At 45.6% G+C, this 19,743-nt stretch overlaps 1 protein-coding gene across 1 annotated transcript in view; it reads left to right on the forward strand.

The window, feature by feature from the left end:
* LOC119437570 (uncharacterized) overlaps positions 1–19,743 on the forward strand; it is a 76,429-nt gene that overhangs the window by 19,283 nt on the left and 37,403 nt on the right. The window contains exon 2 of the mRNA XM_037704575.2: positions 18,047–18,143. Within this exon, the coding sequence (XP_037560503.1) occupies positions 18,047–18,143 (97 nt within the window). The remainder of the gene's footprint in view (positions 1–18,046; positions 18,144–19,743) is intronic.

Raw genomic sequence — 19,743 nt, forward strand, 5'->3', positions numbered from 1 at the left:
GATTTAATCAGGTATACTATACATGTTCTTTAACATTTTTGTATACCTCTCATTATTCTTTTTCTTTTTCAAAAATTTACTTTGTACCGTTACATATGATTTTAAGAGATCAGGTCATATCCGTCTCTTCCCTGCTTTTTTTTCCACCGGTACTCTAATTACTGCAGCATACACATGCCTCATCTAGTTCCGAATATTTGTTCCGGTATGTTTTGGTCCTCAAGCAACCGGTTCGAGCCTCAAATAGCAAGGCACTGCCCTTTCTGTTATGGTACAGATTTTCCCTTCTAATTCCTTTCTTCTCATTCTTGTAAGTCTCCATTGTCCTTTTTGTTTCCATTTTTTTGCATCCAATTCACGGTCTCTATTACTCTCACTTTCTTTCTGGTGTCTCCTGGTTGTCTATTTACAGTTTCGAATATCCTGTACTTGGTTGCCAACTTCTTTGACCTCTTCCTCCATTCTGTGGCCCACGAATACACGAAGAATGGCCGCATGACTGTGCGCTCGAGGCACTTTGCGTGTATTCGCGGGCTTCTTTCATGCTTGGAAACACACTTTTATGTAGCACGTATTGAGCAACAGAAAGCTGTATCGGGGTGTTTTTCCTGTTGCTCTACAACTTTCTCTTTAACACTTTGATAATTAGGACAATACTTCTCGAGTTATATATTAATTATAATGAAATAATTAGATCTCAGTAACGAAAGAAATACTGGCGGCTACTCCACTGTACTGGAAACACTACGCACTAGGTTTGCTTCGCGTAACGCCGTTCCTCTTTTTTTAAATCGTGTTGCGTGATAACTGGGACACCCTGTATATATCACCGACGTTACTCTAACTGGCCTGTACGAGCTCGTCTTATCCTTATCTCCTTTGACTTTGCAGGTGAGATTCATCTTGCTTTCACGCCATACAACGGGAGTTTTCTTTGTTCTAATCACTTGCTCTATGGCATTAGTCGGCAGTGCCTTGCTTTTCGGACTGAGGTTTTTGATTAGCTGTATTGGGAGTTAATCGGGTCCTGCTGCCGTGTTGTTAGGGACATTTTCTGCTGCCTTTTTCCAATAATAACTTTCTATGCTAAATTTTGACCTCTCAAGCCTCTCTGCTGTTGCTGGATCTGTTGTCTGAACTACGCTTTTTCTCGTGCCGAAGTTATTCCTAATAACGTCTGTGATGTACCGCATCGCATCATCTCCTTCGTAGATGTTACCGTCTTCATCCCTTATAGCCGTTTGCGAGTTTTTAGTTGGAGCTCCGAGTGCTTTTATATGGTTCCAGAATCTTTTTGGGGCACCTTTGACTCTTTTGTGTATGTTATGCACCCAACGTTCACTTGCGCATTTAACTTTCTCTTGCACGAGCACCGGTTTGCCGTACCAGCCGCCCTCTCGTGGCATGGTATGGTGCGAAAATTGAGTTTAAAAAAATTTTGCATAAGAATTCAAATTCTTATTCTGGAGATGGGGTCTTATCAAGAAGCTCACCACAAATCAAAATCTCAGCTGCGACTTTCTCTTCAGGGCTCATTCGTTTGGCCATTTTTGTTTCGGCAGTATAGTAACGGATAATCAGGCGCACGTTTGGAAGCGCTAAAGCCGATTCACAAAAAGGGACTGTCTGGAAAGCGAGCTGGGTTTTGCATCCCTGGGGTGACCGGCGTGAAAATACTGATACAAGGCAGGACGGACAGCGCTATGTCCATTTTTCTTGCCATTGTATTTTTGCGCTCTTTGCCACCAGACTGCATTCACACGACGGACGTAATGGCGGACGAATAAGTCACCTGACTTATGACGTACATCACATTACTTCGCAAGACATGACAGAGGGTGTGTTCCAAATATGACCAGCACTGTAGGCAGCCTACGTTGATAGATATGAAGACAGGTTTGAGCCCACGCAAATAATGAAACGCATCTGGAACGGTCGTGAATGCTGGATGGATAGATGGATGGTGTGAGCGTCCCCTTTGGAACGGGGCAGTGGGCTGCGCCACCAAGCTGTTGTTATTATATTGCCTAATGTCCTACTTGTCATAAAGAAGGAATAATTTCCATCACCACACTTTCTGAACCCCTATTCGGAACTTTGTTTTTGTACGCCTCCGTTGTTTGTCGTTTCCCTACTTTTTTTCCACCAATCTTCCAATCGCCTCTTACAAATGTCTATTACGGACATGTTTACTTTCCCCCTGGTATCGGTGAACCTAAGGGCTTCAAGGAGGCATGAGGTGCCTAAATTGACCACTGGGCAGATATATTCACAGTCTAATAGAACATGCTGTATCGTTTTCCTAGCTTTACCGCAACAAGCACATGCTTCTTCAAACCTACTGTACGTCGCTCTATACGTGCGCGTTCTAACGCATCCTCATCTCGCTTCAAAAAGTAAAGAGTTTCCCTTTGAGTTATCGTAAGTTGTTTCTTTCCTGATTTGGTCTTTTCCTTTTAAGTAGTTACTCGTAGAAGGTTTCTTTTCCGTTGCCGCCATCATTGAAATTATCTCACCCTCTCTGACTTTACACTTGACATTCTTTGTTGCCATGTTACTATACTGACCGCGTACTTGCTGGTAAGCTTCCTAGTTCTTTTCCTCCACTGTGAATAAATGTTTTTCCTGTACAAATATCTGAACACCTGTCGCAGCCCCTTTACTTTCTTCCATATTCCTCAGTCGTTGTTCATCATCAATTCTACTCGGAGCTTCTCTCACTTCAATACTTGTCCAGCCCATATCACCCCGCACAGCTTCATTTGTAGTCTTCCCGTGAGAGCCCAATGAAAGGCGTCCCACACTGACCTTTGGTTGCTATCGAGCCCCGATTGTACCGTTGACGTGAAACAAACGACCGCATTTCCAAATGTAAGCCCTGGAACCATTACACCTTTCCACATACCCCGGAGCACCTCGTACCTATCGTACCCCCATAGCGCTCTTTGTTTCATTGTGGCCGCATTTCTGTTCCCCTTTACTGTTATTGTTTTTTCCTGCGTTTCCATATCCAGTGCCTTCGTTTATCAATATACCAAGGTATTTATAATATTTTACACGAGGTATTTCCTGGCCCTGTATAACACTGTCCACTGTTTTCATTGAATACCATAGAACGTAATTTTTAACGCTAAATTTCTGACCTAAATTCTCGCCTTCCAGTCCACAGATATCAGCCACAGGTTGCCTATCACTTTGCTTGTTAGCTAGCAACACAGTGCCGTACGCATAAAACAAGCCTGGAAGCTGCTGCTCTACTACTGTGCCCGCCTGTTTGTATCAGAGATTAAACTCGATATTACTTCCCTTTAGCGCCCTTTCCATCCTTACCATGTACATTATAAATAGCAGCAGGGATAGAGGGCACCCCTATAGGCTCATGATGATGATGATGTTATGCTTCATACAATGAAAAGACGCAACACACCAAGGAAAAAGACAGGCGAAAGGAAAGAGCGTCACTCTCAACTATATTTATCAGGTACAATGTCCCAGTGACCCTCTCTGCACCAGGGAAGTTGTCAGGCCTGTGTCCGCGGATTTCAAAAGCGCCCAAGCCACCTATATGTGCCAAGAGGCATGTAAATCCCGACGTCACCTGTGCGGTGGGTGTGGTTTATGAAATTCCGCTCGGCTGCGACAGGGTTTACATCGGCCAAACGGGCCGATGTGTTAACTACAGAGTGAGAGAGCACGCACTTTCCATTAAGAATAACCTTTCGACACATTTACACGTGCACTGCAAAGCATGTAAATGTAAGGCAAGATTAAGGAAGATCAGCATTCTGGGGCCGTATTCTGAAACGTTTCACTTGGCGAAATTTCTTTTCCGCTTTTCAGGCGCGCGATTATTGGCTGTTTTAGCAAAATTGGATGAGTTGATTGGCTGGTTGAGCCCGACGTCATTCAATTTCGCTCAACCAGCCAATCAGCGTGCGCCTGAAAGCGAAAAAAGAAATTTCGCCGAAGTGGAACGCTTCAGAATACGGCCCCTGGATAGAAGCAACGAGGTGCTGGCACGAGAAATGCCGGACGCATATTACATAAGAATAAAAAAGATGTCTGCATTAGCGATACGTTGGTGGTGTTGCGCGGCGCTAAGTTTGAATTCTTAGATGCTTTTTTAAACTAGCGCATGTTCCCTATTGACTCATCTAGGGTGCTATGATGCGCAGAACCTGGCCGCGTATGAGTGGCTTGGCTATATGTTGCGATGCTTTCTCGGAATAAAGTTAGTTGCGAGTGACGCTCTTTCATTTCGCCTGTCTTGGCGTGTTGCGTCCTTTCATTGTATGAAGCCTGTACCAACTAGCCCAACAACATGTTTTATTAAGATAATTTTATGGCATCCCCTTTGAAACGGGGCGGTGACAAATCGTCACCTAGCCTGGTTGATTTAATCAGGTATGCTATTCGTGCTCTTTATCTAGCGTTTTTGTATACCTCTCATTAATATTTTTCCCTCGAGATCTACCCTGTCGCCACACCTATGACTGTAAGAGATCCCGTCGTATCAATCTCTTCCCTCCTCTTCTTTTCCACCAATACTCTCAACGTCGCTTGCTTATCTCGACTTCTGACCGGTTGATGTTTCCTTCCACTTTAAACCCAAGGGCTTCTGGAGGGTGCCGGACACCTACGGTTCTCACTGGGTGAATCCCTACGCATTCCATTAGGATGTGCTGAGTGGTCTCTAGATCTTGCCCCAGATCATCTAGTTGTGAATATTTGCTGCGGTATGTTTTGTCCTTAGACAACTGGCTCGAGCCTCATATAATAGCAAGGCATTGCCCTTTATGTTGTCCGTATAGATTTTTCCTCCTAATATCTTTCTTCTCGTCAGTACGATGCCCCTCGCGTCGAAATGAAATACCTAAGGAAAGCACATATAATTACTCTATTACAACGTGTGCGTCGGAAGGTAGAAAAATTGAGGTTCGCTTACACTAAGCGCGTAAGAAAGAGTGACTACGTTTTACCCTGAGCAGACTACCTTCCTGTCGAGTTTCCAAGCCTTCTCCGCAGCCGTCATCTAGTTTAGACAGCTTAGAAGTGTGCATCGTTTTGAACTTCGGTGCTGTCTTCGCGAAGCTGTCTCTGTGGCGGACTTTGTCAGAATTGGAACGAGACTTAAGATGGCCGCTGTTTGGCTTAGCTCTCTATTTAGCTGTCTACAGCGAGTATTAGAACCCTACGAAGGGAGCAAAGCAGACAACGCGTACGACTTAGGCCTCTCTCAATGCGCGACAGCTCCAATGAGTCAGAACGCTTTGCCTATTCACTCGCGGCCATCTAGCTAACAGCGCGACCTACGCGTGTTGCATGCGTTGAGAATAAACGACCGACTTTACTGGATTGAAGATAGTTTCTGCCATACTGGCATCTCCCCATGAGTGTATGCATTCGAACAACTTGAAAACGCAGTGCCTGGGGCCTACAATATCCTCCGTTATAAGCTCACTTTGTTGCATACATCGCGTGCCGCAACACTGACAATAGAGCTGGCTAAGCGAAATTCTTTATCCAACCCATAGCACGCATATTCTGCAGCACTGCCGCAATGAGCAATTTCTTCTTCTCCCACACAAGAACTCTAGAGAACTCCCTCCAGGACCGTAGCCAGGAATTTTGTTCGGGAAGGGGGGGTTGCTGAAGGCCTTGACTATTTGGGGCAAGCACCTATTTTTCAGTGATTATTTTCGGTAAAAATCAGTGTGTTATTATGTGACTTTTCAAATACTATTTTATTATAGTTTTGTATTTTTGGTTTTGAGATTAATCTTCCTAATAGTATACTATTTTTGTACGGACGATTCGTCTTAATACATTTCATTAATAAAAATAACACAGCTTTACTCAGCGCCGTAGGACATGGGCACGGAAAGATCGAAATTTCGGGGGGGAGCTCGGGAGGGCCGGGCCCCTAGCCCTCCCCCCCCCCCCCCCCCTGGCTATGGGGCTGACTCCCTCCCAGACAACATTGCGACACGTACAGACGCCAGAAATTCTGAAAAATAGGCTACTAACACAATTTGCGTAACCGAACTTAACCCCTGAAGTGTACTGCACACGTGTCGAATCCCGTGTAAATAGTTGTTAACAGCTGGCAACCGTTCAGTGGAGCAAAGTTGTTAGAGGTTGACAACGATCGCCAACAGCAGACGACCCTGGCCTGTTTTTGTCGACTTCAATCAACCCATCAATCATTGTATTTCAATATCAAAGACACTTGGTGGCTACAGAGAAAAAGTCATCTATCAGGCTTGACAGGGTCTGCGCCCCCGAGTTTTTGCAGACAAGGCGCATGATAAATACAGCACTTGACCAGAAATAAACGGAGTGCGCAGAAATCAGGTGTATTAATTGAGAGGTCCTAAATCAGTTACTAATGCCATAAATACAAGCAAAAAGAAAGCATAATGACAAGTCATTGTGCAAAAAACGCCTTAGACAGAAGCAAGTTCACATGAGTAGATGAATACAAGATGAAATTTCACATCGTCTCGAGAAGGGAAAACACTAAGAGAATAGGAGCATCACAGAAAAACAAACTAAAAAGTTAAATTCTGGGGTTTTAGATTCCAAAACCAGGATATGATTACGAGGCACGCCGTAATGGGGCACTCCGGAATAATTTTGACCACCAGGGGATCTTTAACGTGGCCCCAATGTATGGAACACGGCCATTTTTGCATTTCGCGCCCATCGAAACGCGGCCGCCGCGGCCGGGATTCGATCCCGCGGCATCATGCTTAGCCGCGCCACACCATAGCCACCACGGCGGGTAGAAAAGCAAGTAAGACAAATAAGTGTGTTATATTTCGAGCTCTGAATTGTTAAGAGCACATGTATCTTGTATTTTAACATCTGAGTGCCGTAGTTTGTTCGTGTTGTAGGGACCTTCCAGAGTTCATATATCCTCAGTGTACGCACATGCTCAGTCTAGCTAATTCCAGACTATTCAGTAAGAAATTACTTTTAGTTCCAATTTATAGCTTTTATTTAACATTAAATTGCAAAGGTCATTTACTGGTAATAGATTTAGACCCTCAAAATTTGGCTCTGTGTGTGCGTCGTAGCAGCATTCATGATGTTGCGAAAAGCTTTCTTTTGAAGTTTCTGTAGTTTCTGAGTGTTAGTTTTTGTTGTCGTGCCCCATACTAAGAAGCAGTACGATAATTTAGGCGAACATAGGGATTTGTAAATTAATAAATTTATAATCTGACGCAGGATGTTGCGATATTTGCACAAAACCCCCACAGTTTGTGAAAGTTTATTTAATGTCTCATTTACTTGATGTGTCCACGTCATGTGTTCTTCAAAAACGACGCCAAGACTTCTAGCTTCATGCGATATTTGTATAGCTGATGACCCTACTATTAAACTGCTGGCAACATTGAGTGCCTTATGCTGAGGGCGAAATAAAACTGTTTTCGTCTTTGCAGCTTTCAACGAGTTGGCGAAACTCCAAGCGTGAAGTTTACTTAAGACTACGTTGCCTTTTTCTATGAGGGTAGAAGGATCACATTCTGTTAGGAAAATAGTTGTATCGCCTACGTATATAATAAATTTTGCGCTAGTGTCTATGTCTAGCATATCGTTCACATATACGTTGAAGAGTAATGGGCCCAAGATCCTGCCCGGAGGCACACCAGCATGAATTGGTTTGTGTTCAAGTTTCCACGTCACGGCGAAAACGCGTCTCATTCTGTTCTGCCCCGCATGTGTTGCATTGGCGCAGTCATGTATGCGCAAAACACGGCGCCACCTTTTAAAAAGTGCATTCCAATCGCATCATGTCGCAGCAAGGGTCGTATTCTCGGACGATAACGTTTAATGCGCGCTGAATTGGCTGGTTGAGCAACACCTGTCAGATCATCCAACGTACCGCGTACTACGTCCCGCGAAAGTGACAGTATCGCCCAAAGTGATTCGTCCGAGAGTCTCGATATATCCCCATATATCGCTATCCATATTCGGTTTTGTTCAGCGCGATGACCCACTTTCTGTAGTTGCGCTAGTGACAGCTTCCAAGAAAACGCAACTGTCGCACGCACGCACAACGGCCCCGAAATAGAGCAACGTGGGTCGACCACTCACCCTCTTTTCCGCTGAGCACGCGTTTGAAGCTTTGAGTACAGCTTGCTCATATGCCGGCATTTGCTTGTTCGTGTATTTTTTTTTACTCCGCCATTTTTGAAACCGTGCTTAAAATACTTCCCGCATAAAATGCCTTTCCCCTTTTTTTTACATATATAGAACCACCAACGACGAAGCACGGCATAAAACAGGTCTTTTATAAATTCAGGTCTTGCTTGGTAAACTTTCAAACAAAATAGAACACTAACTAAGCAGAAAAATTAGAGATGCCCTCAGTCAAGGATGAAGTTCTTACCATGTGTAAAGATACTGAGTTGTACGAGTGTAAAACTCAGTATGACTAGCATAAAGGCAATATGTACACTCGGCGACAAAATATTGCGGGGCACGCGAGCGCGTGGCGAAACGGTCCTCCTCGCCTACTGGCGCCGCACCCCTGGTGTCGAGACCGACGCTTGCGCGCAAGCGCGTCCCTCCGTTACTGCAAGCGTGCATGTTTCTGCGCTTCTTCCTTGCGCGCCGGCGATATCCGAGTGCAGCCGCGAGGGGCCCCTCTTGCGATTGGCGCTGTGGCAGCTTCGACGGGCAAAACTTCGTTGATATAACGGAAATAAAAAGTTCCTTTTATCTTGCCTGGCTATTTCAATAGAGCGTCTTTTCTGCCTCGCTCTTCGGTGGGAGAACGTCTCGTTCGTGAAAAGAAATAAGCAACGATCATTGGCCACGAAAAGGCGCAGTGCAGAAAAAAAAGACTTGTTGCGTTCGCGACCGGCGATATGCATTCGCGCTCGCGACTCGACAAAAAGCGACCGGTGTGGCGCGCGCCAGCTCACGCTTCATTTACTTTTGCCCGTCGAAGCCGCCACAGCGCCAATCGCAAGTGCGGCCCCTCGCGGCTGCACTCGGATATCGCCGGCGCACAAGGAAGAAGCGCAGAAACATGCACGCTTGCAGTAACGGAGGGACACGCATGCGCGCAAGCGTCGGTCTCGACACCAGGGGTGCGGCGCCAGTAGGCGAGGAGGACTGTTTCGCCACGCGCTCGCGTGCCCCGCAATATTTTGTCGCCGAGTGTACGTATAATGGTCACCTTATGCAGAGATACTCATCAGATGCTTCAAGGAGAATATTATATTAAAGCAAATGATAATTTATATTGCTGACAAGACAACTTATTTCTAGTGAAACCACATAATTGCATTCTCTCTTGCCGGCCTGGATGGCCAATCTGCAGCACTCAGACATACCCCATTCAGCACTTATTGCATCATACATTACCAAAGTGCACAAAATTTAAGCATTATTATGACACGCGCGTTCCGTCTCTCCGCCATCTCAACAAACAAGGATGATCAACTTGAGAACGTTTGATGCTGTCAGCATCATCCATGTGTGTTCTTTCGAATATTTTCGTCTGTATAAAAATAAGTTTGCACGGGATGCACATGATCACTCAACTAATCTGAGTTCTCATCAGATTACTTGAGTGAGTTGAGCATGGGTTAATGTAGCAACAACCCAGCTGGCTAATGCACAGCCACATTTTAAGAAATTTAAAGCATGCATGGCATAACCTAAACAGGTAATCAGTACCTGTATCAAGGGATTAAGATTCACAATAGGTTCAGTGATTTCACATTACGTGAAAAGGTTGATGTAATAAGTGGTTTTGTGTTTGCTTTTCTAATTAGCAGCTGCTTTAACAGGCACATGGCAATCTAATGAAGTGCAGGCTCAAATGGCGCAAGACACGGCAGCACAAGAACGTGAGGAAACACGTGTTGCCATTTTTTTTTGTTTCATAATAAACCAACAGATAATTCCTTGAATGCAGCTTTGTGACTAATGCACAATGTGTTCTGCACCACTCTGCAATATTGGTGTGTTCTATTATCATCTACTAACTACTCGAGTAACCAAACAAACCGCACCCCCATGAGCACTGTGAAAGAGAGAAATTTGAACTCAACACGCTACAGTTGCTGAACCTCTGTGCCATATGTAAAATTGTTCCACAAGAAAACATGGATAGTGGCTAATTGGGTATGCATTCACGTCTACTATTCAAATCCATGCACCACAAGTAATCTTTCATGCTTTCCCGCATTCCTCACCATTGCAAGACTTTATTGCAGCACTATGTGTGGAGTAAAATAACCTGACAATCCAAACTTATGGTGATTCAGTGCATTCAAAGCAAGTTCGCATATCGCTTAGGTAATATAATGCTCCCACATATGTGTCACCTTTGTATCAGCCACTTTCTTCCCTACTTCTTAACGCATTCTGTTAAATCTGAACTATATATACAGAGCCACTTGGCACTGCTATATTCCTGCAGGCACGCTAGAACAGCATAGTTTTGTACAAGCATCCCTTTTTTATCACTCTGAAATGAAGGCGGCGTACATTTGTTGTCAGACCATGCTCAAAAATATAACTGTCTACCATTAAGAAGAGCCCCTTAAATGAAAGGGTTGATGTTCAGTCTTGTTGGTGAGACATTTTATATTTATAGCGCGAGACCACACAGACAGGAAAGAAACAACACAAATAATGGCATTGTGACCTCCCAGTAGAAAGTTATCTACCAAGAAAGGGGTCAGGCAAGGAGACAATCTCTCCAATGCTATTCACTGCATGCTTAGAAGAAGTATTCAAGCTCTGAGACTGGGAAGGCTTAGGAGTGAGGATCAACGGCGAATATCTCAGAAACATTCGGTTTGCAGATGACATTGTCCTATTCAGCAACAATGGGGCCGAATTACAACAATGATTGAGGGCCTCACCCGAGAAAGTGCAAGATTTGGGATGATGATGACACCGTTACAATATGCAGAAGACAAAGACAATGTTCAATAGACGGGCAAGGAAACAAGAATTCAGGATTGCCAGACCGCCTCTAGACTCTGTAAAGGAGTATGTTTATCTAGGTCAATTACTCACAGGGGACCCTGATCATAAGAAAGAAATTCATAGAAGAATAAAATTGGGCTGGAGTGCATACGGCAGGCATTGCCAGATCCTCACTGGGAGCTTACCACTGCCTTTGAAAAGAAAAGTGTACAATCATTGCATTCTACCGGTGCTAACATACGGGGCAGAAACTTGGAGGTTAACACAGAAGCTCGAGAACAAGTTAAGCACCGCACAAAGTGCAATGGAACGAAAAATGTTAGGCCTAACGTTAAGAGACAGGAAGACAGCGGTGTGGATCAGAGAACAAACGACGATAGCTGATATTCTAGTTGACATTAATGGAAGAAATGGAGCTGGTCAAGCTATGCAATGCGTAGGATGGATAACCGGTGGACCATTAGAGTTATAGAATGGATATCAAGAAAAGGGAAGCGCAGTCGAGGATGACAGAATACTAGGTGGGGTTATGAAGTTAGGAAATTTGCAGGCGCAAGTTCTAATTAGCTAGCGCAAGACGGGGGTAATTGGAGATCACAGGGAGAGACGTTCGTTGTGCAGTGGACATATAGGCTGACGATGATGATGGTGATGATAATGATCCCGTAGAAGCAAAGGTTCGTCGGCTTGTCTGTACGAATGCACTTGACAGGAAAGGCACTGCTCAATCATAGCAGTTATATCGTCATTCATTCGAGGCCAGTCCATGAGCTGTCGCGTTCCTGCTTTGCACATTTAAATTCCCAAGTGACCGCGGTGCAGGTGCTATAACATTTCTTTACGCACTGAAGTGGGAATGACCACTTTTGTTCCTTTAAGCACTATGCCGCTGACAACAGATAGCTGGTTTGCGCATCTTTTAAGCTCATCGACGATGGGCTGAGAACCTACTAGCCTTCTTATCACCATCTGCAGTTCATGGTCCGTTGTGGTGGCATCAGTAACTTCTCCCATCGTCTTCGGACTTACTCGATCAGACAAAGTGCTTGTAGCATGAATTTCAACGTGTTCAGAAAATTCTTCTGGCAAATTTTGCCCCTGAATGCGAGAAGGCATGTCGGTTATTATCAACTTCTTCCCAGAAACGTGCTGCAATTAATAGTCATACTTTAACATGCGCAAGAAAAGTATTTGCACTCTTGGCGGTATTTCACTAAGCCCTTTTTAGAAATTGCTATCAAGGGGCTGTAATCGGTTTTGATGATTATGTGTCTGCCCACAATAAATTCGCAGAAATTTTGGCAACCAAACACAATACTCAGAGCCTCCTTCTCTATCTGCGCGTACCTGCGCTCCGTGTCTGTTAACATTTTGGACGCCTAGCCTACCGGACGGCATTCTTCGCCAGGTCTTTGGAAAAGTACAGCTCCTATAGCGAATGCAGATGCATCGGCGAATAGCTTTGTAGGGAGTGAAGCATCATATATTGAAAAGACAGGCGCTTGCGTAAGCGTTTCACGCGAAAGGTCGCATTCTCTGTCGTGAGCTGCTGTCCATTCGAAAATGGCATCCTATCGCAGCAAGGCACGAAGTGCTTTAGTTGGCTTTGCCAGGTTTGGGAGGTACTTAGAAAAGTACTTCACAGCACCCAAGAGTCTCTGCAGGTGTTTTATGGTTGACGGCGTCGGGCACATTGCTATGCATTTCACTAGGCTAACGTTTGATTGTCACCCATGAAGTCGATTTGTGAAGTTGAAAGCATGCACTTATCCCAGTTAAGCGTTAAACCAGCGGCGCGAGCAGCGTTCAAAGTGTTCTACAGTGGTTTGTTATGCTCTTTCAACGTGGCTCACCACATGATATCATCCACGTAAACACGTACGCTGGTCAAATTTTTCTTTCATCGTCCTCTGAAAGATTTCCGGTGCCGAAACTATCCCAAATGGTAGCTGTAGAAACCGGCAACGCCCGAAAGGGCTGCTGAACGTGGAGATTCTCGAAGTTTCTGCGTCTAGCGGGATTTGATAAAAGCCGCTGTTTGCATCCAGTTTGCTGAAATACTTCGCGCCCGCAAGCTCGCTCTCAATCTCTTCCCTGCGTGGCAGTTGGAAATGCTCCCTTTTTATCGCTTCATTCAAGTTTCTGGGATCCATGCGAATGCGCAACTTTCCGTTCTTTTTGCGGACAACTACCAGTGGGCTCACCCAGTCAGATGGTTCTCGAGCTTTCGTGATGATGTCAGCTGCTTCCAAGCGGTCCAGTTCTTCCTTGAGCTGGGGCCGCAGTGCGAGGGGAACACGCCTTGCCGGTTCTGCTACTGCACGGGCGTCGTCCTTCAAGGTCACTCTGTATTCCCGTTGCAGCTTGCCAATACCTGTGAACAGGTCCTTAAACTCGAGTTGTATGCGCTTAGACAGTTCGCTTTCACCTTTAACGTCATGAACTTGGTTAACGTTCACCAAGCCAAACTGCTTACTCGTTTCAAGCCCCAGTATAGCCTGTCTTCCTTTTTTGATGACGAAGAAATCGACAGGGTGACTCTGGGATCCTAGCTGAACAAGGAGGCGGACCTTCCCAACGTGCTTAATTTCGTTTCCTTCGTAACTGTGAAGAATGGCCTTTGTTTGTTGTGGACGCTGTCGGGCGTTCAATGTTTCGAATATGCAGAGCGGAATCAAGTTCGCCTGAGCACCCGTATCAACTCAGGCACGAGAGTGTAATGTCGACGTGTAATGTGATCTCATGTCGTCGTGGTCACGCGCAAGAACAGGGTAAAACGAAGTGCAGAATTGATCAAAACCGGTTCAAAATAAACTAAAAGGATTTAAAATAATTTAAAGATAGGTATAATAAAGCATTAAGGGCTATAATTACCAGAAAGTCATAAAAATCGTTTCCCGAACGCCACTCTGGTACCAGCGCAGCGCAAGAGAGGGCGCCACCACCCCATAAGCGCTCGATTCCTCCTCACTCCAACGCTACTCCAGCACCCGATCACCGCGCACCGTGTGGCAAGAGAGAATGAACAGGGCTTTAAAGCAGTTGGCGCGCTCCGGAACTTGCTTTGTGCCATAGACGCCGAGGTGCAGGCGGGCATCGAGCGACAATGCTGGCACGTCACTGCTTCGCACTTCCCCAGGTTTCACGTTAGTAGAGCTGAATTACCGCTGGATTTGAACTACACAAGCGTAGGATTTTTATTTCATCGTCCTCCACTTCTTGCAATGTGCGGTTTTTGTACGACTATATTTCCTCGAATTCGAATAAATGTTTGATTCAGACCACTCCGCTCATTATGACGCCGTGGCATTTACGTCTGCCTCTAGCTACAGAGCTTCGAAAGTATCCATGCAATATTTTTTCACTGACACACCTTAAGAAGCAGGATACCTCACAGGAGCAGATATTACGAGAGTTCCGCACTGTACAAGAAACATACAGCCCTTACAACGAGCTTTACACAGACGGTTCAAAGACATGATTATGTAGGAAGTAGTGTCATATCAGGAACGTGCGAACGGACTGTTAGACACCCGCTATTCGTTTCTTTATCTACAGCCGAATGCTATGCTCTGTGCATGGCAGTGCAAGACGTTGTAACTGGAAAACACACGAAAGCAATCATGTATACAAACTTCCTAAGTACTCTTAAGGCCCTCAATTTAAAATCCGAGCAACATTTTCTGATCGGCGACATCCTACACACACTGTCACGCATAAATCAAAACCACTTAACTCGTTTCTGCTGGCTCCCAAGTCATGTTGGGATCCCGGGAAATGAAAAGGCGTATACGTGTAGTGCTAATGCGAAACAAAAAACTGTATCTAAAATAAAGGTACCCTTTGACGGATGGGCTTCAAGCTATTTGCAGAGCACTCAGTAACGATAGGCAATGTCATTGGAACATGAACGATAACAAATTGCACCTCATCAAACTGGCGCTAGGTGAATGGAAAACCTTATATCACCAAGAACGCTTCACTGGCGTAATATTAGCCAGACACCGAAAAGGGCACACATACCTCACACACAGCTGCACGCCCCTGAGCTCTGTGCCCGGGGTGGTCCACCAACACCCCCTCCCCCCCCCGCCCCATCTTGGCGCCACTGGCAGCAGTTTCCGACAAACATAATTCGTTGATATAATGGACTCCAATGACAATGACGCAGACCGAAAAGCAAGTTGAAAAATCGCTGTTTGCGAATCTTGTAATGACGTTTACACAAGTTTTCCGCCGTTTCTGCTATGGCGAAAAAGAAACTGAACAAACTGCAGCACAACACACGTTACGCAGGATAGACTGGCCTTGAAGATCTGAGATGGCGCACTGAACTTTTGTCCATTTGGCGCACGTAATATTTAGAACAGAAAATTTCAGCAAAATAATTGTGGTCAAGTTTTCAGGGTAAGTACTATATTCGATTTGCTTAAATAAGTGCTTTTCCCGGCAGCCAACGATGTCATCTAAAATAATAATTTACTTATGTAAATTTCTGAACGATGAGTATAATCCCTACAAGCTTACTGCGTATGAGCTGGATATTATCTTGCTAAACTATCCTAAAAAAAGCTTTACTATTCAAACTAAGAGCTCCTGAAAGAACCACGCAACAGTTAAACATCCGAAAATATCTGAAATATGCTTCAATAATTGATACTGGTGAAAGAACGTACAAAAAAAGAAAAGAAAAGCGGTACTGAGTCCTATAGTGCGCATCCGTGTATGCGCCTGAAAATTGAATTTCTGTCTATTTTTTCCGATATTTTAGCATGTAGCTGTCAACAACAAGGCGGTGCTAATTGAGCAAAAAAATCTGATTCGTGCCTCTTTTATAAGAATTGGTAGAACACGAAAGGGAAACATGTCTTCACAAAAGCTGTTTGCTTCGTGAAGCTGCAGCGAAAGGCGCACGATTTGCGGGTCGGCGACTGTGTTGCAAGTTTGCTTGGCGCGCGGCGTCCTGCTGCCGAGTCGCTTCGGCGAAGGTACGCGCATTTTGGTCCGGCTCCATAGTGCCTTGGGCAGCCAGTTGAGTTGAGACGCGCTCAGCTTCAGGAATGCGAGTAGCAGTAGTAGTAGCGCCGCGAACGCGCGAAGGCGTTATGCTTCACGCTGGCGTCTCTCTCGGCTGAGCAAAGCGAGATTCGCCCGTCGACGTCGTTGCCTTTCAGCGCGGCTAGCGCAGTATTCTTAGTTGGCGCCATCGCAAACGAAGCAGTAGGTCGCGTGTAAAACCTGCTGATGCAGGTTGAAGCTGCACTCCGTAGCCGACGAAGCGTCAGAGGCTAATCGGACGTGAAAGGCAAACCATGTGCGGAAACTGCATCGTCACCTCAGCAGAAGGCCTACATCGCCTACACCATGCTACACCGTGTCGGAGCCTCCGCTGCGCTGAGACTACCGAAAGTCTCACTGTCGGCGCTCGGTAGTGTCACGATGCAGTACTTCGATTCACCACTCCTAGATGGTGGCGCCATCCCTGTCAAGAGAGAGCATATTTCACGCGTTCGCAGCGACGTCACATCCGTTACAGGAAGTTGTTGGTGGACTCCGCAATGAAACACTTTGGCGTTAAAAGATGAGGAAGTCATGTGCAGTCTTGCTTGGAACTAGGGGTCAATGCGCACAATACGTCTCCGCGCTCATGACATGGACGGCATATTGGTGCTGGGCTCAGCAAGTGCAATTGACAAGCACAAGTACTTTATAAAATGATGTACGCCTTTAAAAGTCAATAATGGTGTAAATCGGTCTAATGCTCACACCCGTGCGCCCCAAAAGGGTGTACGGGTGTGATGTATAGATTGCATATAGATGCCACATAAAGATTTATCGTGCTACTGTGAAGCCAATAGCCAGGCACCAATGAATTCACGCTCAGTCACGTTCAGTGTGATCAGTCAGAGCACCATGGGGAGATTAAGTGGTCGCATCCAAAGTCGACAGTATTGTTCAGGGGAGACGTAGTACATCGACAAAAAGAATAAATTTGAGCAGATCCCAAGGCGGTAATCAATGTAATGCGAAGCATTTTGCGGGTAGCTGATTGCGCAGGACTGTTTGGGGTTCCGAAAACTCCGGCTGCCATGTGCAGCAGGATAGAGTGTGCCTCGATGCTTAATTAAGCGACGCGAAAGGTCATGAAAGTCAGCGTTGGCAGGAACGAGTTCTAATCGCTGCTCGAACGGAGGAAACCACCACAGGGCGAGATGTTCAGATCTTTTTTTACGCATGCCACCTGGCTTGAGTGCAGGTAGCACGCGAGAGTCGGATAAAAGAATTCAGAATGGAAACCATGCAACAACCACGACGTCATCACGAATACGCGGATATGTCAAGCAGCATCAGGCATCTGAAACTTGAAATTACATGACATCTAAAACTAGGCGCGCAGGAAGTCCTCGAGTATAAAGCCACCGGTCATCTCGGCTCGTTCTTAGTCTTTGCATGCGCGGCAATTTATCTCCAAGATTCCTCGCGCGGTCGGCATATGAGCTCAACCGCGCGGATATCAATGCGCAGCAACGGCCGGCTTAGATGAGGCGACGCGCACTCTCCTCCCCTAGCGCGCACTTGATCACGTGCAGTAGAAGTGAAAATTGGGTTACTTGGCACATGCCGTAGATTTTACAAAAATAGAGCAAACAACACGACCCATAGAAAAAAGAACAGGCAGGACGAGTGCTTCACCAAGTGGCCTTTAACCTTTGGCGCGCGGAAAGACGGCGTGCGAGGCGCTATCTTATCGTGCTTATAATTTGTGCCAAACATCACGGCGACGGTGATGGCAAAAGTTCGCCTACTGTTCAAATAGTTGCTCTCGTAATAAAAATACTACTACTGATTACATCTCTGTACTCGTTGATTGTTCGGTAAACTCCAGCCTGCCGAAAGACAATATACGACAACTTGCTGCTACTTATTGAGGTTTTAAGCATATCACTAGAAACCCCACCAGTGACGCAATGTTCTTTTCGCTTTACTGTGCCTTAACAACTATTTGTGTGTCTCTCACTCACATTCCATGGGTGCATTTTAGCCGATCCGTCGCGTGCTTATTGTCTGCCCCCTTTGCCCCCGAGTGCAGATGGTGCTGGTTGTTGGCAACCCTGGAGGGAGGGAGGTCCTCCGAGGCCCCACGAGGCCTGTAGTCAAGAACTACTTCACAACCGACAGGACAAAAGGTACGGCCATTCCTCGTTTTCAGTCCTTCATTCATTGATGACGAAGTTTGGTACAGCCAATTCACTGGGATTCGATGCACAAGTGTCCTTCTTTCCGGCATTGTCAGTCCCACCGTTTATTAACATTGTTTGGCGTGGCAGCTTGGCCTAGCAGCTTCTAAGCAGGACAATAACGCATCTGTGCATACACGCAGTATATGTATAAAAATAGTGCAGCAAAAGCATGACCAATGCTTCGAAAACGAGAAATACCTACATGCACAGGGGAAAAGAATCGATTAGAAGGCCTGCAACACAGGGGAAATCGATAATTGCAAAGTTTTGTACTCAAAGGTATGATGTTCTACATAAAACGACAAGCTAAAGAACAAAACTTCAGAAGAAAATGGTGGACATTATATTGCCGCTAGGTGTCACGAGCCAGCGCTGAGAAAGATGTTGTGACTGGGACGTCCGCCTCTTGCCGAGCGCTATTGTCGTCACGCAAGCCACCATCGATGACCTGTGAGTGCTTTGGCAACAGCTAGGTTTATTCGAGTTGAAATTTCGCAGCTAAATTCAACAATATGCAGCATGTGTGGCGCCGCGAAATCCGCCTGGGTAAATATATATTCAGATAAGTACATGTATGACGCGGGTTGGTTGTGCCCAGCACTGGAAAGTTTTTGTAATTACTTTTTCTGAATGAAGAACGGCACATACCTAGTGACTCAAGTTGGTCCGATGGTTGGTTTGGAACCTGGCTGTCTGAGCGCAGCCGTCCGATCCTCCATTCATTGGACCATGTACTGCCCAGTCAACCAAGTTGGCGTGGGGTGGGGAACATTGTTCGAGAGTGGCATGGATAGATAGATACCGGAATGTTCGTGAAGAATCCTAAAGAATTCTAATCGCATTAGCAAGATTGAACACCGAATAGGGGCTCCATATCGCATGACTTATAGAGATGCATTCTTCAACATTGGGGGGCTACCTGCGTGCATCAGCGTGAATGAGACTATTCCAGAAAACCGAAAAAGCTGAGGTTTGAAGGTAATGGCAAGGAACAGACGCCGAAAGCAAGGTCGATTTAAATGGTTCGGAAGCTTCCGGCGAAAAGCGGTTGAGAACGAATTGTCCCGACATCAGCAAGGGTGGTTATGGGAGCAGCGATTGAAGCGCGACTATGTTTGGAGGGAACAAACATTGGGAAAGAAAAAAGCGTTTTTTAATTAAAGCGATACATAGTTAGATTCATTCAACGAAAATAAAATTCCTAATCAATTTTCTGTACGCGTGGCGAAAAAAGAACAACTCTATTTTACTTGATCATTATTAATAAATACCTTTTTTCAGCGCCCACCGTAAGAGCGCCCACCGATAGCGGCGGGCGTTGACGCCGCTATCACTTGCAATGCAATGCAGCTCTTGAAGTGCACAGAAAGGCCCGCTCGTAAACTTCACGCCCCCCTCACATGTTTTGTTGCTTTGCTTGTCAACGTTCGTCTGAATTTGGTGACGCGGGTAGTTTCATTGTTTCTTAAACTGTTCAGTCAAAAGTAGTGAGTTGCGACCGCCAGATAGTCGTTTACTTTAGCTGTTTTCGTGGGACCGCGCTGGC

Source organism: Dermacentor silvarum, chromosome 1 (genome assembly GCF_013339745.2).
Source record: "Dermacentor silvarum isolate Dsil-2018 chromosome 1, BIME_Dsil_1.4, whole genome shotgun sequence".
NCBI classification, from domain to species: domain Eukaryota; kingdom Metazoa; phylum Arthropoda; class Arachnida; order Ixodida; family Ixodidae; genus Dermacentor; species Dermacentor silvarum.